The sequence below is a fragment of the Stigmatopora argus genome, chromosome 17, assembly GCF_051989625.1.
Source record: "Stigmatopora argus isolate UIUO_Sarg chromosome 17, RoL_Sarg_1.0, whole genome shotgun sequence".
NCBI lineage: Eukaryota > Metazoa > Chordata > Actinopteri > Syngnathiformes > Syngnathidae > Stigmatopora > Stigmatopora argus.
In genome coordinates, this window is record NC_135403.1 from 6,004,003 (window position 1) to 6,030,796 (window position 26,794).

The window sequence follows — 26,794 nt, forward strand, 5'->3', positions numbered from 1 at the left end:
GTCAGTGTTGTTGTCACCTGCATGAAATTAATGTGCAATTTATCATTTGCTAACTAAATAGTAAAACCGTTTTGCATAAATATGCAATGTAAGCATTGATTCAAGTTTAAACTACAATTTATAATGGGTGTATAAGCCAGTCATGATTGTCGAGGAAATATTTTCTTATGCATTGCACAGTGATGAAGATTTATAAAAGAGGGCTGCGCTCATGCATGAAAAATTCAGGGCTCGATAAACACCCTGCAAAGAATGCAAATGCACACTTAACCAACAAAGAGTTTTATTTGCATGCTTTCCTTGGCTGCATTATCTCACAGTTTAAATATTATTTTCCTCACACCTAAATCTTGATACACTTGATACATTTCCATCAGTGCAATTGCAGGTAGACAATGAATGACACATAACAAAGATTCACAGTGGCAGTATTATGGCTATAACTCCTATTATTTATTGAGAGGGTCTTGATTTATCCCCAGTGTGGAGCTAGATGCTTCTCCTAAATCATCTTTGAAATATCTGAACTTAATTAATGAAATGCAAAATGATCAATGTGTTCCATCGTGGTCACTGTCAAAATTCAAGATGCATTGAGATTTTCATTCACTGTATTTGTATATAACCATTAGGGGTGTGTATTGCCTAATTACTGGCGATACAATTCATATCACGATTTAATTCAATCTCGATTAATGGCGATGCTACAGTTTAAGAAGATTATTTAAATTTTGGTAAAAAACAAATCAAGTAGACATAAAATTCTTGTGCTGGAGCCTACCCCAGCTGACCTCGGGCAGCAGGCAGGGGACACCCTGAATTGGTGGCCACCCAATCGCAGGGCACACGTAGATGGACAACAATTTATGCTCACACTTCTACTTAGGGAAAATTTGGGCAGTTATTTCGGCAGATCGCAAGGCACGACGTCTGTGTGCTACCAACTAGTGGAAGGGAGTGTAAGTGTCCCTACCCACTGTTTATTTCTACAGCAAACACACGCGTCAAGATCATTTAAGATGCATTTTGAAACGATAGAATTGTGCAACATGCTATTGGGAAATATTGCAGAATTGATTTTTTAAAAACACCTTTAATAATCCATTGGGAATGGAAATTTGCTGGTGCAATTTTGATGACATACCTTCAAAGTAGAGGTTTGTACTGTATTTTACTCATGTGCGATGCAGAGGAATAACATATTACAAGTTCAGTAGATTAATAGATTACAAATAGTCACTATCTCATGGTTTCTCTCGCCGTTTGCCACCTTTTGGTTGTTTGACATAATGCTCTGACATCATCTATGGCCAGGGATGCCAAGAACATGGCTAAAGATGTGAATGACACCCTGATAGAGATGATCAAGACTGAACTTCAGATAGACCAACTAGACGCAATGAAGATACTGGCTGGCTTGAGGGAACAGAAACGCTACTTACAAGACATCTGGGGATGACAATGGACTTTATTTTTACATTATCTCAATTTATAACACACTCAATTGCAGCCTTCTGTACAAAGAGAGTGTTGCTGCGGACCTTAATGGAATGTTCACTGCATCAGTTTGGAGAAAGGACCTAACGTGGGCTCTTGACAACATCTTATGCTCTGCTTGTTGATCAGCACTAACCTCCATTGGCCAATAATAATGTGAATTGATTCTTATGGTGTGAAAATGCTTTTAAGGTTGACAAGCCTTCCATGTTTGCCCTGGCGAGAAAAGCATTTAAGTCGGTTTTGATTGAGGGATTTGAATGAGACTAAAAGTGGGATATGGTTCCTCCCTAGATAAACAACCAAGTCATTTACACGCAAGCCCATATACAGATATGAAAGACTTGTGCAGGTTGCAAAAATTGATTTTTTTTCAGTATTGTGGTATTTATTTTTAATGTGCAAAACCCACTACCAACTAAATACACCACATTTGGGAAAAAAACTTAAGACTGCAGATCAATAACTCTGTAGGTCTAGAAGACTCTTTACTTTGATCCCACTTTATACTGTCTGATGTATCTAATTATTGGGATTTTGTTTTAAAAAAAAAAACACTTATTTGAGGGAAAACATTTTATAAATACAGACAAAATTCCAGAATTTTTATTTCTTTTCTGTATGATATAGTTGATTTTTTTGGGGACCTGAGCATTTTAAACTATACATCAAATATTGTGCCAGTTAGGCTATGATCTTTAAAAATAACACTAACTGCCTTACTATGTAGTCTAGAAATAAAGTTATTTTACAAAGAAACTTCCATTGTCTACTTCATTCCTTTCTTTGCTCATATTTTATGACAGGGATCAACTTTATTAAGTTAGATTTGAGCAGGAGTTGAGTAATATGTGATATTTGTATTTAATATTTAAAAAAAATGTTCAACTTTATAATTGCAAAGTTCAAGGTGCCTTTGGTGGGTTGATAAAAGCGTCTTCTAATTTGAAGTCTTTTGTATGGTGTTGCTTAGTGTGTCGCAGAGCCCCAGAGAGAGGCTTCCTCAGAATTAAATCTTCTAACAGCGGTCGTTTTATTACTCATTTCGAAGGGAGGGTAAAGGGGAAAAACATGTTTACAATCTTCCACTGCTTGCACTGCTGATGACACACCATTTAATTTGTTCTCAAGCCGAGTAAACAAAACTGACACTGTTGCAAAAAAAACAGCCTTCACTGCAACTAATTGGTTTAATATATTGTCAAACCTGGATAAGAGAAAAAGTGCCACAACAGTGGTCATTGTCACTATTATACATTTACTCATTGAATTAATCATTTTCTAAGTGTGACCCTAACAAGGGATTTCTCAAAACTGAGAACCAGACTGTGGTTTCTTGACATTAACATGTTTTGCAATCAGCTAGGACTGATGCAAGTTTAAAGTTATGGCTTCATAATTAAAGGCTCACAGTGTCGATATTGTCCTGCAGCGAAAGGATGGCAACAGTTTGGAATAAATCAGAGCTTGTTGGAGGTCAGTGCGACCGCACAGCACTAACATTGCAGTGATAGATGCCTCTTGTTAAGAATAGCTAAATGAAGCAGAAAGATGTGTGCGTTCGTTAATGACTCTTATAAAATTGTCGAACGAGACTAGTGCTCAGGTGCACTTCATGTCAATGAACAGCACAAGCCTTCTTGATACCCCGTGGTCTTTCAGTACACAAAGTACTGCATGTAGTGGTGAGCTCAGAAGCCTAATCAACCTGGTGACAACAACACCCCCTTCATTGGCTTTTCTCTGCTAAGTTTTAGTACTTAAAGAAAAAGGCTACAGAAACGTATTGATATATCATATTTATCTACCTTGTGTAGCCATGCTTTGTAGTAATGTGTATTATGTATACATCTTTACAACATAATTTGTATTCATTAAATTACTGCTGTGATTGTACTGCGAGTTATTTCTGTATCTTGGCTTTGAGGTCTAACCAAATAGTAAACCAAAATACAGTTGTACCTCTACTTAGGAAATTAATTGATTCCAAGACTTTTTCGTAACTTGAAAATTTCGTAAGTAGAGGTGTACTTTATACGTAAAATCTCTAATTCATTCCGCAGTTCTCACACAACTACCAACTAGACCAGGGGTGGGTAAACCGGTCCTTGAAGGCCATTGTGGGTGCAGGTTTTCGTTCCAACTGATCCTGCACAGAGACTTTAACCAATGAGATTTCCGCAGAAAATAAGAAGCACCTGGCTGCAATCCACTGATTGCACTCATAGGACGCCAGATTGGTGAAAAGGTGTCATCTTTATGCGTTGGAATGAAAACCTGCACCCACTGCGGCCCTTTGTGGAATAGTTTGCCCACCCCTGATCTAGACACATGTAATTGTGGATGGAAAAAACGTGGAAAAACTACAGCCTGACTGAGTGAAAACTTTTCAATGTAGGTTTGAAATTAATCTGTATATGTACACTAAAAATTTCACTCCACATTTAAATGCTATTAAATAGTTTTCTTGGTCTTTGAATATTTAAACGTGCAATGTTCTGAATTCAACCATTTTTTCCTGAAACGATCTCATACTTTGTTTCATTGTGAAGGGAGTAATTTCTGTCGGTTTCAGGTGGTTGAACAGTGCATTTACTTTCAGGAGGAATCTCATTGCCCTATGTCACAAATGTGATTGAAAGGGAATGAGAAGCTACTCTTTATATATTAAGAAGGCTTTAACAGATAGGAAACCCAAATCCTCTCATTTCCAAATAGGTAAATGAGAGGGCATATGCCATTATTATAAATATTCATTGTACTTCACAATTCAGCAGTATTCATTGCAGGACTGGAACTGCAAATAGGAACACAGTGTGCAGCTGGTGTGAATTAATGACTGTGCTTTTCTAGTTCAAAAGAACCTCAAAAATTATAAAAATGTGTGTTGTGATAAGTTGGCTTTTTAAAAAAATTGAAAACATTCCGTCTGAATAAGAATGTAAATTCACCAGGCACTGGTGGTAACGTTTTAACTTTCTTAACTTCCATGCCATTATAACTGTGAGGCAACAACAAAATAGGTTAAATACTTACCTTTGGAATGATGATGATTGGGACTCACCATAAGAAGAGGTGTTTTTAATACAAATCTTCTTCATGAGTGCAATGTTCTGAATTCAACCATTTAACTTACTTGTTCAAGAACAGTTTATCCCAAAAAATGCATAGTTTCTCATTGTTATCTTCGTTCTTCTTACAGGTGTTGAGCAGGTGAAGCACTGATGTACAGTAGTTCAACACATGGGTACTCGGTCGTTTGGTCGCCGGTCTTTTGGTCGCCGGTCTTTTGGTCGCCCGGAAGGTTATTGATAATTACCATGTAAATCGTTGCTCAAATTCCCTAAATACAAACGGCAAATTATTATTTAGTCATACTTAATGCCCTATTAATTATTAGGCTAAAGAAAAGCTCCAAATTTCCCGTACTTTTATTGTGTTTTGTTTGAGAACTTGTTAAGACCCTGACGGACGTCCCTTCCTAAGGAGACAACTCGTGTACATAAAAACTCTTATACACACACGTCCGCTCAGTGAAACTGCTCAGGGCCATTTTTGGCTTTTATTGATGCGTAGACTGTGTTGTTTTACCTTGTTTTGTAGCCGGTCTTTTGGTCACCGGTCCGTTGTTTGGGTCCGGGCGACCAAAAGACCGGCGACCAAAAGACCGGCGACCAAAAGTCCGGCGACCAAAAGACCGGCGACCAAAAGACCGGCGGCCAAACGACCGCACACGCAACACATGAACCCAAGTGCTAAATCAATCTTTGGCTGGGAGTTGTAATGTGCTCACAATCCTTGGAGACTGGTTCATGTGGAGATTCAGTAACGCTACACGTGACTTATGCAATCCCATTGATGCATTCCAGTAAAAAACGCAAGTCAAGGTCGCCGCTACCTGACATGCTATTAAATTCATTGATGTGGCCTAAATGCACTCTGCACACAAGGTCTCAAGCATTTGTACTCTAACAGTGCAACGGGTTCATACAGTTGTTGAACGATCTGAAAGTCGCAGCTTAGGATGCGAAAGAGCTCTCATTTGCTGAAATATCGACAGATACGTGTTAATGGCAGCGGAAATAGAAAGAAGCCTGCCATTTGTTTTCAGCTGCAGCCATATGCTTGGGAATGTCAATGCAAACAGGCTCAGGTGGTATAAAATGATGTCTTTTAAGAGCACTGTGTCAGGATCAATGTGTAGAATAGTGGCTAAGCTCTACTAAGTCCCTTAATCACTCGTTGTCTCCGGCGGGGACAAAACATGCAAGCTCGACATGAAGTGCTATTTAAGCCTTGTTATGGGCATCTGCGCACATGCTGAACCGGCATACATTGACATGCTAAATTAGAATAAAAGCAGTTTATTTTGGAGCAGAGGGCAAAGCTGGGAAGGACATGTTTCTGTCTTCTTATTGTACATGACAAGAGTGAGTGATGTAGAGTGAGATTCAATTTGAATCATGCAAAACTTGAAAATGTGCCATCTCAGGAGAAATTGCGTGGGAATATTTTCAGGCTGGTCAGGATATGCCTGTAAATTTCTTTCTGTTGATTTTGGATCCATTCTTGTTGATTTGTTGTTAGAAAATGTCTTTTGATTGTTGTTAGTTTCCTGTTACCTGTAACACCAAATTGATTGTTCCATATATCTGCTACGAATTACAGCATACATTGGGAGTGGATTTTCACTCAGATTTCTCCCTTTCCCGTGCCTGAGTTAAAAAGTAAATTCCATCTCATTCCACTCATCCAAAATAACCCATTCTACTCCGCCAAAAATTACTCCCACTCCTGTTTTTTTCCACTTATACTTTTAAGTTGGTCATTGGGTTAAATAACATTTTATTACCATGTTTTGTGCTGTTAAAATCAAATTAAAACCATGAACAGTTTTAACTGTCAAATTGTAAAATTAGCAATATACTCTATGTTGCTGTCATCCATTTTAAACAACATTCTAACACAAATATCTCATTGCCTTTTGTCCTGTTTTGGTTATATTGGGTAAGCTACGTAATATCAGTATCCCTATCTTAAATTATTATACCCAAGCATCGGCTTATCCAATGAGCCTTTTATTTTACTTTTTATTTTTTTCACTGTGATGCCCACCTAAAAAAAAAAAATCCAAGCACTTTGATGCACATGAATACTCAAATGAATCAGGGCATCTTTGATAGTGGCCATTAAAGCAAAACATGACATGAAACAGGAACATTTGGGGTAAAATCTTTACTGTAAATATTAATAAGATTCCACAAACCCATTTGAAGATGAAAGAAAACTGCAAAGCCGTATTAATTATTTTTATTTATTGTAGACATATTACATTTTGTTTTACAGTGTAAATCTTAGTGCTACTATGTTCAAAAGCAAAAATATTGCATGCAGTAGCTATTAACATGAATAACAGTGATTTTGATATAAGAAAATGTTTTATTCATAGTTATGAATTATGTTTAAACCATGAATATAAAACCCCACAGATTAGTGAATTAACTATACTGTATTTAGGATCCTGGAATCCAAGTATTGATATTTTTCTTTTTTAATTACCATGTTTATGGAGCTCAGATGTATTCAATTTTTTTTGCTTGTGTTGATGGGGCTTATATTGTGACGAGATAAGGCTTGAGCTGATGGGTTGGAGATGATCTATCACCAGTGTCAAACTGAAAGAAGAAAATCTTATTTCTAGTAGGAAAAGAAAGCTTTAATCTGAATATATCAACATTTAATACATTCTTCATCTCGATGATACACATCCCAATTATGCCATTTTCAAAGAGCAGTATTGCACTTTTATCACCTAAGCTGATAAAATCGTACACCACTCTTATGGGAATATAGTAGCTTGCCAATTGGATGACACTTTTACAAGGTTTGGAAAATTTAGACTAAAAGCTCAAGTATTTAACTGTATAGCTGTAAGCTTTTGTCATTTTATGGCCCACCTTATCTCTATGACAATATTTTTTAGTTTAGCATTGATTACTGTCCCTAATTTGTCTTTGTACGGATCTAAAATGAGCTTTACAAAGTGAAAAATGTGACCTTAAGGTCATGTAACGTGACTTACAGTGGTACCTCGAGATACGGGCTTAATGCGTTCCGGTACTGAGCTCGTATGTCGATTTTCTCCTAACTCAAACGAACGTTTCCCATAGAAATGAACTAAAAACAAATTAATTCATTCTAATCCTCTGAAAAAAACACCAAAAACAGGATATTGGATTGGATTTTTTTTTTAATTGTTGTTGTAATTTACCATCTATTAATGAAGTAGCAAATATCTTGTGGTTTAATACTACTAAAATGTGTTTAATATTGTTAAACTTAGACGGATTTCGCGGAAGGGAGAGAGACGGCCAGAGAGAGGGGGGAAGAGGGGGGGACTTTTTGCACGCCAACGCGCTCATAACATAAATTTAAATGAACTTGGATTACGATGCAGGCACACTCAAAAATAAATGTAATCTAATTTTACACTAAACTTAATTCTAATTTTGTTTTAAATTTTGATACCTTAGTTCTCCCAGCTGGGTTGGCTCTATTTGCCTCCACCCTGACTTTCAAATGCAACCTATCGAGGGTTGTTTGCTTTTGTATTCCCTTCAAAAAATTCCCAAAATGATGCACACAAATGTCCTCACAATAGGATAACGCACGACCACTTGCCAACGAGAAGTAGTATATACGCCACTCGCACTGACTAACAGGAAAAAAAACACTGAAAAAATGCAACACTCCGCCCAGTGCTCGCAGAGACATTACAAAGAGGGAGTTGCGACCAGGGAGACATTACACGAGGGAGTTGCGGGGAGAGAGACAGTGCCCATGATGTTCTTATGAGCAGCCTCTCACGTCTGCTCATATATCAAAATTTGTCTCGTATCTCAAGATACATATTTCCTAAAAAGTTTACTTGTATCTCAAATTGCTCTTATGTCGAGGTACCACTGTGTTAAAAAAAGCACACACTAGCCAGATCTTTACTACTCTTCTTTGCCTAATTAAATCCCACTGCTGTGTTGGGCTCAAGGGCATGCATTCTTCATTGCTTCAGCCCTCCTGTGTTGTGCTTTCATTTTGCCTTAATTTGCTTCTTGTGCTCCACCTGTCTGTGTGTGCTGTTCACATTTCTTTGCCCGTGCTGCGTCTCAACCTCTTAATGGATTGATGTTAAGTGCTCTCCCGGCGCTTGCAGCTGCTTGTTGTCCTTTATTGCTGCAGAAGTTGTGGCCTTGGGATGTTGTGTCTTTTTGTCCCACTGCGAGGAAAATAACTATGCACCTGATGGGATGTTGGAATGGCAATAGCCACACCATATGAATTACATTATTTATTTTTATATCATTATATCAGTGTGCTTTCGACACTATGCAGATTACATTGGTTAGCTCATAAATGTTGCTGACATTATGCCTCAGTTAATTCCGGGGTACATACTGAATAATACAAACAACTATTCACATTTTTGCCCTTGTTTGTGGATAATAGATCATTTTTATAGAGGACTGTATGACCTTATACACAGCTAAATGTCACTTTACTTTGCGAGGTAGCAGTTGGTTGGTGTGTCACAGTAGGCATTAACACCTCAAAGGCTGACCTCTAAAAACAAAGATGGTTGGTGTCCTTTTGGCCTCGGTCCAAATGATATTCGCACGTGCAAGTGACGAGAGTGACACTGTGCGAGGATCCAAATCACATCATGTTTGCTGCCCCCAGCTTGATGAAAAATTAATTTAAAATAAGAGGCCAGCCTCCTGAAAACAGAATGACAGCGGTGTGAGTTAAACATTTGGGCATTATGAACATAACTGGACAGTACTCGAACACATGCATGCATCCAAAACAAAAGAGCTTGTTGTTTTGGCAGTAATATTTAGACTATAATTCACAACTCTGATCACTCCTTGTGTGTAGTAGCCATTAAACTTGCTCAATATGTGATCAAATATGATACCGCTTTTGGGTCCTTTTGCCTCAGCAGGGCTTGATTGTAGCATTAGCTTGTAAGAAGTGGCCCGGGGAGAACATGCAAACTCCACACAGGTGGACCGACCTGGATTTGAACCCAGGACCCCCACCGTGAGGCCAACGCGCTAACCAATGGAATATTCAGAAACCCTGAAATGGAAATTCATATAATTTGCCTCACAATTTTGAGATCAAGGGTCCATTCTGGCCTCCGGGTTTCCTGTGTGGAGTTTGCATATGCTATCCGTGCCGTCATGATTTTTTTTCCGGGGATTCCGGTTTCCTCCCATAACACCAAAAATGCACGGTAAGCTGATTGGACACTACAAATTGTCCTTAGGTATAAGAGGTGTGCATCAATGGTTGTTCGCTTCCTTGTGCCATGCTATTGCCTGCCAACTGATTAAGGGCTGGTAGTTAGCTGGGATTCAGCACTCCTCGACCCTCGTGAGGATAAACGGCTTGGAAGATAAATGAATGATGGATGATTTAGTTGCTCTCTAACTGTTGTCTTTGAATAGATTAGTAAAATGGCAGATATTTTGCAGATTTACAGTAGATCTTTATATTTCCTAAATATATACAGTGGTATCTCGACGTACGAGCAATTTGAGATACGAGTATAAAATTTCGGGCAAATATTTATCTTGAGATACGAGACAAATTTTGATATACGAGCATTCAGCGGACGTGAGCGGCTGCTCATAAGAATATCATTGGCACTGTCTCTCTCCCCGCAACTCCCTCGTGTAATGTCTCTGGTCGCAACTCCCTCGTGTAATGTCTCTACGAGCACTGGGCAGAGTGCTGCATTTTTTTCAGTGTTTTTTTCCCGTTAGTCCGTGCGAATGGCGTGTATACTACTTCTCGTTGGCAAGTGGTCGTGCGTTATCCTATTGCGAGGACATTTGTGGGCATCATTTTGGAAATATTTTGAAGGGAATACCAAAGCAAACAACCCTCGATAGGTTGCATCTGAAAGTCAGGGTGGAGGCGGAGCAAATAGAGCCAACCCGGGAGAAGGAAGGTATCAAAATTTAAAACAAAATTAGAATTAAGTTTAGTGTAAAGTTAGATTAAACTTATTTTTGAGTGTCTACATCGTAATCCAAGTTCATTTAAATATGTTTATGTTATGTTATGAGCGCGTTGCCGTGCAAAAAGCCCCCCCCCCCCATCTGTCCGTCTCTCTCCCCTCTGCGAAATCCGTCTAATTTTAGTATTATTAAACACATTTTAGTACTATTAAACCACTAGTTATTTTGTTAATAGATTGCAAATTAGAACAAATAATGTTTTTACAATCCAATATCCTGTTTTTGGTGTTTTTTCAGAGGGTTGGAACAAATTAATTTGTTTTAGTTTCTATGGGAAACGTTCATTTGAGTTACGAGTAAATCGACATACGAGCTCAGTCCCGGAACAAATTAAGCTCATATCTCGAGGTACCACTGTATATATTACCTATAAATTCTAAATTTTTCGAATCCCAGCTCCAAATGATTGGCTCTTGTCAACGTTTCTTAGTGCAAAACACGTGAATGTTTACATCAATGGATAAATGTAAAGTTCTGTAAAGCGCTTTGTGCACTGTAGTGGTGCAGTCAAAAGTCCTCTACATTTGCCATTATGGCTCTTTCTAATGAATGACCATCTCTATCTATTCAATATCTTTATTTCTGAAAAGGCAGTGTTTTACTAATGTTTGTTGTGTATATTTGACCATGTCCTTGAGTGTGTATTCATGAAGGTCCTCCTATCTGTCTTTGTAACGGTTGCTTCGGGTGGCTAACTCTCAGGCTCCTGATCCGTCCTCATTTGTTTGGCATTTTCATTTTGCAGGCCACAATCTCTCTTTCCTGCGACGTGGAAGGAAACCTTTCACTATTTTATTGTCTCTCTCACACATAGACACACACTGTTTTCCCTTTTGTCTGGATTTCTGCTTTTACTGCACTAAAACAGAATGTGGCAAAATGAGGACAGATTGATACAAATCCCATAAAAAGTAGGCAAAAGAGTGGAAAGCAAATGTTAGATTACATAATACAGCTATAAATATAAATATGCTCAATATGAAATCCGAGAAAGACTATAGGAAATAAACAAACAAGCAAAAAACGCAATCACAAATAAATGAAAGTGACTAAAATAAACCGGTAATTCACATTACTGCAAATCAGAGGCGCAATGCCATGGTATACCACTAAAACTGAGGTAACCATCATCATCATCACTGGTTAACGGCAGCCGCTGTTCATTGTATTCTTTTGCCTTGGGCCTCGTAACCCAAAACAAAGCCAAGTCAATCTCATAAAACAAGGTGAAAATTGAGGGCAGGGGGAAGGAGAAAAGGGAGCAAAGAGGCTGAAAACAAGCTTTTCGTGTGTGTGTGTTTTTGTGGGTATTTGTAAGTATGCATTTGTGTGTATGTCAAGGGGATTTGCAACATCAATCTGATGAACCTAAAGCCCCTGGCTAGCTCCCCAGAGTTGTTTAAGGGTCTAAAACCCACGCAATATTCTCCTGTGCACTGTGCTGGCACTCACAGACTCAGACTTTCCAAAAAACATTTCCATGAAACAAATGTTCCCTTGTTCACAAATAAACATGCTTGCGCAAACCTTCATCTCGTACCTTTGATGCACCCTCGCATACAGGAAACACATTAGGACTCCATTCCTCCTTGCAGCACGTGGCAACAAAGTACCATTGTGTAGGTGTGCACTACAACTCCAGTCAGCACAATGCAGCCGGACTGAGCCGCTGGACTGCTGAGCACCGTAGGTGTGGGGCATCTCAATTTGTTCCGAGAGGGATCAAATTCCAGTGCCTTGCAAATCGTGCGAAGCTGCAAAGGTGTGTAGTGGACACACACTGAATGCACTCACCAGACACAGCATTAGTCTATTGGTGAAAGACAACAATTCTGTGTCTGTAAAGCCTTAATAGTAATTAGAACAATTAGACATTGTTACAAATACTGTGATAAATAATAGATTACTCATTTTACTTGAAACTAAATCATTTAAGTTTTCTAATCCTTTCATCCATCCCTCCTATAACTCATCTCATTTTCTGAACCTCTTTATCCTCACTAGGGTCGCAAGGGGTGCTGGAGCCTATCCCAGCTGACTCCGGGCCAGAGGCGGGGGACACCCTGAATTGGTGGCCAGCCGATCGCAGGGCACAAGGAGATGGACCACCATGCACACTCACACCCATATCTAGGGGTAATTTAGAATGTGGGAGGAAACCGGAGTACCCAAAGAAAACCCACGCAGGCCCGGGGAGAACATGCAAACTCCAAACAGGTAGGATGTGACCTGGATTTGAACCCAGGACCCCAGAGCTGTGAGGCCGACGCGCTAACCACTCGCCCCACCGGGCCGCCCCTCCTATAACTAATAATGGAAATAAGTGTTCTTTATTTTTGTTTTAATTTTTAATTGCCTTTGTCTAGCTGCTTGGACAAAGAAATGGTACATCTGAGTGTCTGAAGCAGTTTTAATGTGCAACATGCACATGTGCCAATTTTAATTTACAATTTCTCCAAATTTAATCTGGACAGAAAAGGAAACGGGTTTAAGGGGCTAGAGAGAAAGAAAGGAGAGGGAATAGTCAAATAAAAAAACACTATTTATGCTACCTAATGTAAGTAGTGTTGTAAAGTTGATATGACTGCGTACTAAGTAAGGGTGACACTGTGTGGGAAGGGGATACATGTACTAACCAGAATGATAGGAGTGGGGATGATAGGTCGGATAGGAGTGTGATAGATAGGGTGATGTGTCACTATGCTAATTGATGTCTTGACATTGCATGCCTTACTAAATTATTGCTAGTTCCGTAAATAAACACTTTTCATCAGTGCTGTATAGATTCAAATATGATTAATACGATCAGAATTTTTGATAATATTGTTTCTTATACAAGAATAGAATACAGAAGAATTTTGTAATTTACTGATTTTAGATTTATTTTACAACAGTTGCAATTTGAGCTAATTGTCCTTGCTTGCGTTTCAATGTCATGGTTTTATATCAGTTTTCTTTCTTGACACATTTTGACATATGAATAAATTACTTCTGTCGTCTCCTTTAGGGTGCCATTCCAGCTAAGTGGGAAGCTTCACTAATGATCATAGAGCTTCATCACAAACTAAGGATGGATGTTATTAATCTTTCATTCGTTGCCGTCCATTCACCAAAGTCAAAGTCCAAAGTCCCTAAAGGACTGCAGAAAGTGGAAGTGCAGAGGTTATAATAAGACAACTTCCATTCTAATTACCTTCATCACTCACTCTTGCTCCTAATTTATCTCATCCCCTTGCAGAAATGAAAAACGTCATCATTAATAACAAATCAAACTGCCGAGAGGGAGTCTTGCTAGGTAAGAATTGATGATTTTGTTTCTTCATTTGAGAGAGTCAACTCTTTTATCAGGAAATCATCACCTGTTTTGTCAGCATTTATCCAACTTGAGTAATTTGTGATTAACATTCATGCTCACGTTTGTAACCTTTGAGTAGAATAAGACTTGGGAATATGCATGCTGTGATGATGTTTACAGCCAATTGACCATTTATTAGTTATTTATTATCTCTATAACTATTTTATGGCTATAAAACATTTACTGCACATACAGCTGCGACATTAAAAAAGCATCAATAACAACCGGCTCGGTGGATGAGTGGTTAGCGCGGTGGTCTCACAACGGGGGACCTGGGTTAAAATCCAAATGTGTGGACATTTGCATGTTCTCCCGAGGCTTGCGTGGGTTTTCTCCGAGTGCTCCGGTTCCAAAGACATGCATGGTAAGCTGATTAGACACGCTAAATTGCACACTGCGGTCAAGCCAGCAGACTTTCGCCTTATCGTGGACAAATGAGCGGACGCTCAAAATAGTCAGCCCGCTTATTCCAAGCATTACGGTAATTCCATTCAAAACAGAAGTGATTACTTCCATGTGTTTGTACCACTTTTCAACCCTCAAAAATACCCTCAACAGTCAAAAAAACAGCACCGTATAGCTTATAATTTAAAAATGAAATAAAGGTGCTCCATTAAAAAACACACACTTCAAATCAAAAAGCCTTTATTGTCATCATACACAGCTGCGTATAACAAAATTGGTGGTGCTACTCCACAAAGTCTCTCCGGCATCTTGGAATTCTGGAAGAAGAAAAAAATTAAAGGATCCCATACACAAAGTCCAACATTTAAAAAAAAGACAAAAAAAAGCTAAGTTAGGTTATTTCTATCAACATCAAAAAGATACTTACCAGGAAGGCCCTTCTAGCCACAAGTGCCACCTCTCCTTTACTCGGTCAGCAGGCCTTCATCCCACTGTAAAAGGCAAGCAACATTAAAGCCACAGGAAGAAAAAAAAAGTGAAATATGAGACATACCCCTCTGATGACTTTGAAGCTCAGTGGCTTGGTTTGCTTTTTCTTTTTGTCCACTGCAGAGGCAGAGACACTCAAAAATAAGGGTCTTTATAACAGGGATCTCCAACTCCAGCCCTGGAGCCCCCCCCCCCCTATCCAGTCTATTTTCCATGTCTTCCAACATACCAAAATCAAATGATCGTGATCAAGCTTCTTGCCAGCTTGCTGATGAGTTGATCATCTGATTCAGATGTGGTAGGTGATATGGAAAACATACTGGACAGGGGCCCTCGAGAACCAGAGTTGGAGACGCCTGCTCTATAACGACAAATACCAGTGAGGGGATGTTGATGTCGAAGACTTTCGTTCACCGTGTCACCCTTTCTTTAGTGTTGATTTGTTAAACTTGGGTGAACCTTGAAAAGAAGATGCAAAATGAGTAGGTTTAGTACACATGACATGAAAATAAGAAATCTTCTTACATTGAGGAAAAATGGTTATTTTACCATATGTTTAAACTTGAGTCAAAAATGACCCCTGGGCTATCGTTGAATGACTGTCTCACTTGAGTTTTGTCAAAACCACATTTAAAACTAAAAATGAAAAGGTCCAAGCCCAGGGTAGAGTTATAAATATCAGTGGCTCTTATCTGGGTTCGGTGGAGCCTCTGCCACGGAGGTCAATACATCGATTCATCATGACCATTCAAATGAACACCTAACCAGTTAGTGTGTTTTCATTCAAAATTTGAATGTATCATAATGAAAAACAAGCTAATTGAGCAAAGCCCTGGACGCTGACATTTAATTATTAAACGTAGAGAGAAGATAGAAACTATTGTATTTAAAAAAAACGACTCACTTGGCTGACAAACAGCTTGTTATGGCGTCGACAAACTGCTCCTCTTTGGCCGTTTTGGCCACATTCTTGATGTTTCCCCGCAGTCTGTGCTCGTCGAGGAACTGAAACATTCAATTGAATGATTTATTCTTAAACATAAAGAGCTAGCCATAACGTAATGTAGCGTCCTGTCGTCTTTCTGGCATACGTTTTTATTTGATTTAGTGCTGAAAATGTTTGTTCCCGGTTGTGACAGGCTTGCTTGCTTTGGAGTTGTCCGACCTTTCCTAATGATGTCCAGCTTTTTTTTTTCTTGAAAAGTCCGTCTTGAAAATGGCTTTGACAGTAAATCTGTAAACAAATCCCTTTCTTCACCTCCTTCAGCCATTGCGGGTTGAGAAAACCGCTATTAAATCAACACAACAATATATTTGCTTGTGCAGCTCGCTCCAGACAGTTTGGTAGCTCTGGATAGTCCACTCTATCACTAGCCAATCATAGTTGGTGAAAGCGAAGACGTATCCCTACGCCTGCGAGAAGGCCTTGGTGTCACCAAATCGAATTCTAATTGGTTAAAGCAACCGTCTTATCGACGCTTGTTTAATGCAGCAGAACCTGCAGAACTGATAGTCCGTCTTGAAAATGGCTTTAAATCAACACAACAATATATTTGCTTGTGCAGCTAAGTTAGCGCACTGAAAGTGGCGCACACACCATTTTCCCGGCTGTAACAGGCTTGCTAGCTTCGGAGTTGACCGCCCTTTCTTAATGATGTCCATTTTTTTCTGGAAAAGTCAGTCTGGAAAATAGCTTTGTGAGCAAATCTGGGACCAAATCCATTTGTTTTTGCCTCTGTCGGCCATTGTGGGTGGAGTTCGCGATCTCTGGCTGTCTCACTATGGCTTTGGCCCGCCTACTAGCCAATCATAGTTGGTGAAAGCAATGACGTATCCCAGCCAGAAAAATGCCAATGGCTGCGAAAAGGTATTGTGGGGTTGCCAACTCAAAATCTGATTGGTTAAAAGCAACAGTCTTGTTTAATGCAGCAGAGCCCGCAGAACTGATTGTGAAGGCTTTGAGGCAGATTTCTGACCCTGGCAACAAATAATGGCTGAAATGTGATTGGTTAAATGCTTCAATATGAAAACACATATCTGGAAGCAGTGCAACCAGGGGGAAAAGCAATGAAAGGAAGCTAACAGACAATTTGGAATTATTTGATAAGTATTCATGGACAAAATATAATTAACATCAGTCTGTGATTCAGATATTTCTTAGGACAGCAGAGAAGGCCTTGACGGCACACCACTGATATATAGTATATATATTGACCATTCTAATTTACTTTGCATTACTTTTTTCATCAAGTTATCTGGGGTTTTGTTTCTCTGTTGCTTGTTTATGTATTCCCTCTCTGTTCATTGTCTGGCTCCACATGCTCCCGTTATTCATGCTCCCCTTAACAGCCAATAATCTCATTCTACCCATGTATCTAATTGTTTTCTCAGTTGTTTTTACGTTCTTTTCATGTCTTGGGTAATGTGAAATGCACGCGTGAGTTGCACTAATACAAAATGTCGTTTGGTGTTTGGGTGATGAATTGTAAAATCAGTTGATAGTTTTAGAGACTTTGGTGGCTTTTTTCTCTAAAGACAAAACACAGCAAAATTTTGGCCCAGACAATCCATTGATTGCTTTCTTGGAATATTCAGTCATTCCACTATTTAATTTTGCATTGCTTTGTAGTTAAAGATAATCAATTTTCTTACAAACTCAAGTCCCGTGTGTGCTCACCAGCGAGAGCACTTCCATCAATCACAAATTACACCCAGAAGAGAAATTCAAATGCATGTCGTTGCATGCCACTGAGACAAAAAAGCTCGAGTGTAAAACAGGAAAAGATACTAAAGTAACAAGAAAGCCATTTTTTGTTTTGTAGCATTCTGCCACTTATACGCATGCGGTCACTTTTGAAAAGCTCATTTGTCATCTAGCATATGAGCAGAAACATTCATATTGACCCCTATTCTAACGCAAATGAGACAGAACCAATACGGATTCACTCAGACAGGAAATATTTATCAAAACCATGTTCTTTCCATTGATATGTGAAATTTCTAGGTATCAGATTTGATAAATTTGACAACCCAGAGACTATAGTTAAATTTGAAGGTTTTAAATCAGGAGGGTAAACAATTAGAAACTATAAATAACTAATCAGTTTGCATTAACACTCATGGTTTATGTTGTATTCTTTAACTATATGACTCTTTTATAATTACCCACTTGATCAATGCGCTATTTTTTATTGTTACGCACTTATTAATCTTGTTGCATATGTTAAAGTAAAATCATACTATGATTTTTAAAAATTATTTCTCATTAATTTGATTATCTTTGTCAACCTTTTTAAGACATACAGATGGAAAAATGGACATTCAGTTGACTGACATTTCATTTTTGAGAAAAGAAAAAAAATGAAGAAAGTAATGGTGTTAGGCATTTACATTTGCATTTACAAATTCAAGTTCCATTATTTACCATATTTTACGGACTAAAAATCACATCTTTTTCATAGATTGGCTGGGCCTGCAACTAATAATAAAGTCCCAGTTTTATAGGCTATAAATATATATCTATAACTTATATTAACAGATGCCTATTTAGCATGTTCTCCTTTTTACTATTCATTCATTTTCTGAACCGGTAATCCCCACATGGGTGGCAAGGGGTGCTGGAGCCTATCCCAGATGATATCAGGCACCTGGCAGGGACACTCTAAATTCAGCCAATCGCACGGCACAAGGAGACGGACAACCATTCACGCTCACACTCGCGCCTAGGGGCAATTTAGAGTGTTCAACTAACCTACCAAGCATGTTTTTGTGATGTGGGAGAAAACCGGACTACCCGGAGAAAACCCATGCAAGCCCAGGGAGAACGTGCAAACCCCACACTGACCCATCTGAGATAGAACCCTCGACCCCATAACTGTGAGGTTTTATAGCCACTCGGCCGCCGGGCCGCCCATAAAGGGAATTTCTAAAGAAAATAATAGATGATAGCAATTTTTCTCCACTCAAAGATGTAAATGTTATTTCAAATTTACATACCAGTGGTGACTGTTCAACTGCCTCACTGATTATCCGGGATCATCTAGGGACAAACATTTAATACCGCAGCAATCAGTCTTGTAGATGTTGATATTTCACAGGTGAAATTGAAAATGTGACCTACTGGTGGTGCTACAGGGAGAAAATCAGAGGATCATTGGAGCAATTACAATTAATCCAGGGGGGAACATGAACCCCTCTTTCAAGTGACGTGATATTCCATCAAATAGACGTTGAGACTTTTGCTAAAAGCAATAAAAGACAGGGTCTTGCTGACGGGGCCAAGCGGGGCTTGTCAGTGGCAATATCCTCCGAAGACCAGCACACTACACAATCAACCAAATTGAATGTCACTGTATTTAGTTGATTGGCTAAATGATCCAAGCAGATCATCTATATTGTCAAAAGTATTTAACTCATTTCTAAACCTAAGTGACATTCAATTCCTAATGTTTTAAAATGACATTTGCCTATGTTTTGTAGCTATAACAGCTTCAACTATTCTGGGAAGGGTTTGTAAAAGGTGTAGTAGTATTTGTATGTTAAAGAATATTCTCTCAGAAGCAATTTGTGAGGTTAACCAGTAATTTTGGATGAGGCCAAGGCCTTGCTCTCAGTTTCTGCTCTAATTCATATCAAAAAGTTAATGTCAGGACTCTGCCAGTTAAGTTCATCCATCTAAATAAAAACCTAATCTGTCTCCGCGTGACCGGACGTTTGGTCGCCGAACTTTTGGTCGCCGGACGTTTGGTCGCCCGGACCCAAACAACCGGCGACCAAAAGTCCAGCGACAAAACAAGGTAAAACAACACGGTCTACGCATCAATAAAAGCCATCAATGGCCCTGAGCAGTTTCACTGAGCGGACGTGTGAGTGTATAAGAGTTTGTATGTACATGCGTTGTCCCTTTAAGAAGCTACGTCAGTCAGGGTCTTAACAAGTTCTCCAACAAAACACAATAAAAGTACGGGAAATTTGGAGCTTTTCTTTAGCCTAATAATTAATAGGGCATTAAGTATGACTAAATAGTAATTCGCAGTTTGTATTTAGGGAATTTGAGCAACAATTTTAAATGGTTATTATCAATAACCTTCCGGGCGACCAAAAGTCCGGCGACCAAACGGCCGAGTACCGTGTCTCCGTGGATCTTGCATTGAGCAATGGCCATTTTGGAACAGAAACGAGCTAAATGCAGAAGCAAGGAAACATCAAAAAAGTTTTATTTACTAACTCAATGTTTTGGAAATTGCATGCTCCAAATTTTAAATGAAACATTTTGAAACAGTTTGGAGATTGCCTGTTCGAAATTGAGTTCATTTGCATTATTGGATAAGTACAAATTAGGGTAAAAAATAGATGGATGATGGTGTTTAAATGTGAAAATGAATACATCTAAGAAGGATTTGTTTAATTTTAGTTGTCCTCTGTCCATTTGATTATTTGCTCATCAGACAATCGCTTCTTCTTCCTCTCTATACATGCCACTAGATGTGAGCAAATATTACAAGAATTCTGTTTGCAGCCTGATATGACGATTTCAGTCAATTTTTCATTGTTTTGATCTTTAAATTTTGAGTAACTGTCTCTCCAAAACCATTCTGTAATGATGCTTCATATTGGAAATCTTAAATGGCACTCGATGCACATGGCTTCTGTGCAATCTAGGCTCGGGAGCTGGCCAAGTGTCCACAATATGCCAACTTAGCCAAAAAACTAAAGTGAACTTTCCACTCACTGGGCAACACAGTTACGGGCTGTCTGTCTATAACTGGCAAGGAAACAAATTCCTGTAACCTGTGCAAAAACACAACATATAAACACAATGAGTGATGCTGTTCTAAATATTTTAAAACAACAATATTCCTGCTTTCTGTAGATGTTTGATTCCTGCCGGATCTTTCATACAACACTAGTTCTCCTCATGATGATTGATCTGGGAATTGGGAGAAGAACTCCCTTTAGGCCATGTTTTAATGACTAAATTGTTCAAATCCAATTTCAGCTCTTTTTCATGGACCATCGCAGCACTTTGAATGAGGATGCCACCCCTGATAGGGCGTTCATGAGTCTTTACTGGTCTTTGTGGGCGACTCTCGCCTTGACAGAGTGTTTCTGTTCTCACTGTGCACTGAGACTGAGGCGTGAGAGCCGAGCCAAGGCAGCTGGGCCTGATAAGAAGAATCATGTCTTGTAAGGAACGTGGCGGAGACCCAGAAGCTAATTGGAACGTGTCGATATCCGCCATTTTGGCTGCCACCTAAATAGCCGCTTTGAGTGCAATGAATAGTCCCATAAAGCATTACGGAGGGGGCGATAAGCTTCAGTGAGACTTTGGCCAATGTTTTCTTTGGCTTCCTGTAGTAGAGACCTGGAATGTCAGAGTAGCACCTGGGATTCCAGATGTCTCTGGGTGAAATTAGCAGTAGCATCTCTCAAGCGACATTAGGGCTCACAGTGACATTCATCCTTCTTCAACTTGGCATTGGTGAGCCTGCAGAGTCGAGCCAACTTCCTATCGACCTGCATATATCAGTCCGAATAAGCCCTCCTGGAAGTCGGGACAAAGCAAGGGCAGATGGGAGATTTTGGGCAGAGCCACAAAAAAACCTTTGTCAATGTTAGAGTTACAAATGCTATTCTTTTTTAGAGAGGATTAAAGTGCAGTGTTCCTTAGAAATTCCATTTGGAAAAATTCCAGACATCTTCGACCCCAACATTTTTTAAAGGGTCTCGATATGTATAATCATGGAATATAGTTGACAGATGGTGTTGGAAGTTGCCTAGATGAGTGAGCTGTTGTAAAAATATTTGACAAGATATTCAACCAGATGATATTACAAAATGCTTAAAAGCCACACTATCACTTTATGGAATTCAATAGATTGGTCTTTGCTAAGCCACAACCTATTAAAAGGACTCATTTAAGTATTCTGTTCAGCTATCCAAGAATTTCCTGGAATGATTTGACCAAGTGACAAATGATGTGTGGCCAATGAGTTTGGTTGTTTTTTGGGCTAAACTACAGTTTTTTTACCGCCATGTTTGCTTGTAGAGTCAAGGGTCGCAATCCAATATTAATGAAGCCAACATGATGTGTTCTGTATCGGGAATTCCTCTTTCTCTCAGTCACGGAAGCTGTGTTATAGTGCTTCAGCCTTCAATTGTTCGCAACCTAAGCACATGTTTTCAGCACTCATCTTCAAAAACAGGCGTGGGCAAGATTCTCGCTGGTGTTGGTATGATTGCGAGTCTGAAAGGTCATTCGTCTCTCTGTGTGCCCTATAACTAACTGGCGACCAGTCTAGGGTATAGTCTGCCTTTTGCCCGAAATCAGCTGGGATATACTACCGCAAACCTTATGAGGCTGCAAGGTACGAAAGATGAATGAATGAATAATTAAAATGACTGGAGTGCCCCTTTAACTGTTGCAATTTTTCCTGGACATATGGCTCTGAATTACTGCAGAAAACAGATTTTGGATTGGTAGTTGGTATTTTGAGAATTCAATGCAAGTTCTCATGCTACTAATAAACTGAAAGGAAGTCTCACTCAGTCATTTTGTTTGCCAACTTGAGCTCCTCTGTATGCACACCCTCCTAATTGACTCAGCTACTGAGCGCTTCATGTTTCACTTTTGAGTCCTTCCTTCTGTTTGGAGAGGCCTGAAAATGAATCTATTCATTATTCAAAACACATGACATAGCTAGCAGTCAAGAGGAAAGTCTCAAAATAAATGCAAGATCTTAAGACGTAAAAATTAATAAGGCATTCTTCAACGGGATTTATGGGCCTGTGCGTTGTTAAAGGCGGATGAGACAGTTTAGCAGTTCATTAAACATATTTACACACATGTGAACACACAACTTAACTGAAATTTATGTCAGGTTAGGCGAAATATCGATCCAACGACGATTGCCTTTGTTGAGCTGGGCGATAGCAAGACTTATATTTTGACAGTGGCGGTCCGTGAATTTCCTAGCGACGCCTTCAGCTGTTGGAATCAATCCAACCCTCAAAAACTATTTTATGGCTATAAAACCTCTACTGCAGCTACAGCTGCGACACATAAAAAATCATCAATAATAACCTCATACAATTAAAATATTATTTAGGAATATAGCCATATTTTACTCACCAAAATCCATCCTCCTTTTCATGTAATATTTCCTCAAATAGAAGCAACCGTGTGTACTCGGGTTTCCAAAAAGGACAAGGTAAGGTGTGGCCACTTCATGGTGTAGAGGTTTGTTCACTGGCCTGCCATGTGGGCAGGTGTGGTTCGGATCCCGGTTGGGAAACATTTTTCCCCTTAAATAAAAACAACCGTGTGTAGTCAAGACTTTCCAATAATGTCTAGGTAAAGTGTGGCCACTTCATGGTGTAGTGGTTCTGTTACCTGCCTGCCATGTGGTCAGACAGGGTTCAAATCCCAGTTGGTAATCATTTTTCCCTTAAATAAAAACAACCGTGTGTAGTCAAGACTTTCCAAAAATGACAAAGTTAATTGTGGCCACTTCGTGGTGCAGAGGTTTGTTCAGCTGACTGCCATGTGGGCAGTTGTGGTTCGAATCCCAGTTGGGAATTATTTTTCCCTTAAATAAAATAAACCTTGTGTAGTCAAGACTTTCCAATAATGACAAAGTAAAGTGTGGCCACTTCATGGTGTAGAGGTTCGTTCACCTGACTGCCGTGTGGGCAGGCAGGGTTCGAATCTCGGTGGACGATGAACCATTTTGCCATTAAAAAAGACTAAGTCATTCAGTCTTTCCTTAAATAAAAGCACCAAATGACCATGTATCGGCAAGCCACCTCATGGTGTTGTGGGTCAGTCACCTGCCTGCCATGGGGGGGTGAGGGTTCACGTCCCGGTGTTGCCAGTCATCCGAAGGCTGACTGGCGAAAACCACCAGGCTGCACCTTCGGCTGACCGGAAATAAATTGTTTTGCTGTAAAAAATGACTAAGTATTTATTTTAATGAAAAAAGGATTACCCATTTACTGAACTACATGGTGTAGTGATCAGTCAAACGAGAGCGGGATTCGAACCCCAGCCTCCCACCTGGCAGTCAGGTGAGTGAACCTCTACGCCACAAATTGGCCACACTTCAGTTTGTCATTATTGGAAGGTCTTGACTACAAATATATAAAAAATGACTAATGGAAAATGTTTCCCAACTGGGATTCGAACCGCAGCCTCCCACATGGCAGTCAGGTGAGTAAACCTCTACACCAGGGGTAGGGAACCTATGGCTTGGGAGCCATATGTGGCTCTTTGCTAACCTGTGAGGTAAAATATGTATTTAAACTGCTGGTGACAGACCCGAGTCCCGAATGCACCAATAGGAGCGTCACGTCGGCACTATGGCGCTCACACTTCCTCTAACATCAATCATCTTTTTTTTTCCATTAGACTTTTCTGCATGCATATTTTCATTGATTAGCAACTGGGTAACAGTGTTGTCAAAAGAATTCATTTATAGTACTTTAAAAGTGGTAAAATTACCCCCCAAAAAAATCACATCTCATTTACACATTTTTACTCTTAAATTTTGAGTATGGCTCTCAAGGAATACAATTTGAAAATAGGAATTGTTTATGGCTCTCTGTGTCAAAAAGGTTCCCGACCCCTGCTCTACGCCATGAATTGGCCACACTTTACTTTGTCATTATTAGAAGGTCTTGACTACAAATATATAGAAACAACTATAAGGGAAAATGTTTCCCAAATGGGATTCATCAACCAAAAAGTATGTACAGCTCCCCCCACTGACTAATGCACGTTATGATGAAAACAAGGTATTTTTTTTAAGTGTGAAAGCCCAATCAACACGTATTTACAGCCCCGCCTCCGCCCCCGCCCCACCCACTGACTAATGCATGTTATTAAGAAAACAATGCATTTTTTTTTTAAGTATTAAAGTCCAACCAAAAAGCATTTACAGCCTCCCCCCACACACACACACTAACTAATGCACGTTATTATGAAAACAATTTATATTTTTGGTGTGTCTATTTTTAATAGGCGTGGCCAAGGTCACAGTTCAAATTGCCGACGTCAGACCCCAAAATGGCTGATGAGCCGGGAGGCAACACGGGCGTGCACTGCACTGCAGAGCAGTTCAAAAGTGACGATTTGCCGAAGAAAGCCTGACAAACTTCTCACAGGATGATGCAGCACATTCGGTACGTTGTCATTTGGGGATTTCGAAGCCCCAGTTCTCGTCTTAAGAGTGATAAGAGCATGATTCGTCGACGTGATGTAGCCCCATGTGTGTGCAGACAGCAAAATGTTTGCAAACAAATTGGCTACATTGCGTTACCGATCGCTCTTTGTTTAAAAAGAAATCATTCCATTGTGTGTTTCAGTCCCTCAATGAGCACAGACTGCAGGGAAACATCAAGAATGTGGCCAAAACGACCAGAAAGGGGCATCTTGTCGACGCCATAACAAAGTGAGTCATTTTTAAATAGTTCCGATTTTCTCTATCCGTGTAATATTTAAACGTCAGCGTTCAGTATTCAAGGCAATTGGCTCGTTTTTTAATCGTGATACTTTCAAATTTTGAATGAAAACACTAACTAACTTGGTGTTTTTTTAATAGCAAAAACCTGTGGATAAGTCACCCACACAAATGCCATTAGTGGATGTTTAAGGAATAAACAGTAATCCCTCGATTATCGCGGTTAATGTAGACAAGACATGGCTGTGATAAATGAAAAACCGTAAAGTAGGGTCATCCCAATGGGATTTAATTTTAAAAAGATACTATAGTGGCAAGTGAAGGAGTAGCTTCCACTTGTGAGTTTCAATGTGGCTTTTCACATCTTTCTGAACTTACAAAAAAAATCTGCCATGTAGTGGAACTGTGCAACTGAATAAATTATATATTTTTACCCCCTTAAAGACCTCAGGGCTTGGACCTTTTCATTTTTAGTTTTAAATGTGGTTTTGACAAAACCTAAGTGAGACATTTATTCAACAATAGTGCAGGTGTCATTTTTTAAGAATGAATGGATTTTGAAATGATTGACTGAAACTCAAGGCAGAAGTAGGATTTATTTTATTTATTATTTTCATGTAATTTGTACCTTGCTTCTCTTCAGATTCCACAGCCATTGACACCAACTCTGGTCCTTTTTTCCCCCCCTTCCTCAATTCAATTTATTGGCGAAAGAAAAGCACAAGGCTAAGGGCCATGTAAAGAAAGTGAGTCATTTTTAAATACAGTGGTACCTCGTCATACAAAATTCTCGTCTTACGAGGGAAATTTCGATCGAATAATTCGCCCGTCATGCAATCAAAATTTCGCGATGCGACCAAGCCCGGTCTTTTTTGGAAAACTTTCTTGTATAACAATATCTACGAGCACGGAACGATTAATTCAGACGAGTTTCTCATACGACCAGGAAACGCAAAAGGAGGGCTTTCTGGGTAATGAAGTGTACTTGTGCACACAACGGCAACCTTTCTCAGAATAAAACTTCATTACCCACAATCAATACATGGGTAAGCTCAACTATTGTATTTCCTGTTATTCTTTCTAAGGCAAGACGCTCCCGTGATCGTTCTTGAAAGACTATTTCTCGTTGGCAAGTGGTCGTGCGTTATCCTATTGTGAGGACATTTGTATGCGACATTATCGAAATATTTTGAAGGGTAGACAAAAACAAACAACTCTTGATGCGTTCGTTTTGAAGACTTCGGCGGGGCCAACCCGTAGGACTACGTAATGTAAAAAAGATTACAACAAATTTAGAATTTAGTTTTGTTTGAAGTTACATTAAACGTTGAGTGTCTGTATATAGTTATCCAAGTTAATTTAAATTTGTTCGTTTACGAGTGCATTATTGCTGTGGATAAACCCTTTTTGTTTTCCAGAGTTCCACTCAAGGGGGACAAGATTTCCTGCCTATGTACAGAGGCTGATGCACCACCCAGCTCGAAGATTTTTCAAAATAAAAGGTACTT

General features: G+C 39.4%; 1 protein-coding gene across 11 annotated transcripts in view; it reads left to right on the forward strand.

The window, feature by feature from the left end:
• mtrr (5-methyltetrahydrofolate-homocysteine methyltransferase reductase) overlaps nucleotides 1-26,794 on the forward strand; it is a 57,282-nt gene that overhangs the window by 29,508 nt on the left and 980 nt on the right. For 4 of the 11 annotated variants that reach the window (XR_013305800.1, XR_013305805.1, XR_013305806.1 and 1 more), the window contains exons 15-16: nucleotides 24,848-25,008; nucleotides 25,192-26,788. Coding sequence is in view for 1 of the 11 variants with exons in the window: in XM_077624196.1 (XP_077480322.1) it covers nucleotides 1,315-1,459 (145 nt within the window). In the remaining 10 variants the exon portion in view is untranslated. Of the gene's footprint in view, nucleotides 1-1,314; nucleotides 2,257-24,847; nucleotides 25,009-25,191; nucleotides 26,789-26,794 lie in introns of those variants that run through there. The other 7 variants (XR_013305804.1, XR_013305809.1, XR_013305802.1 and 4 more) reach the window with 7 other exon arrangements.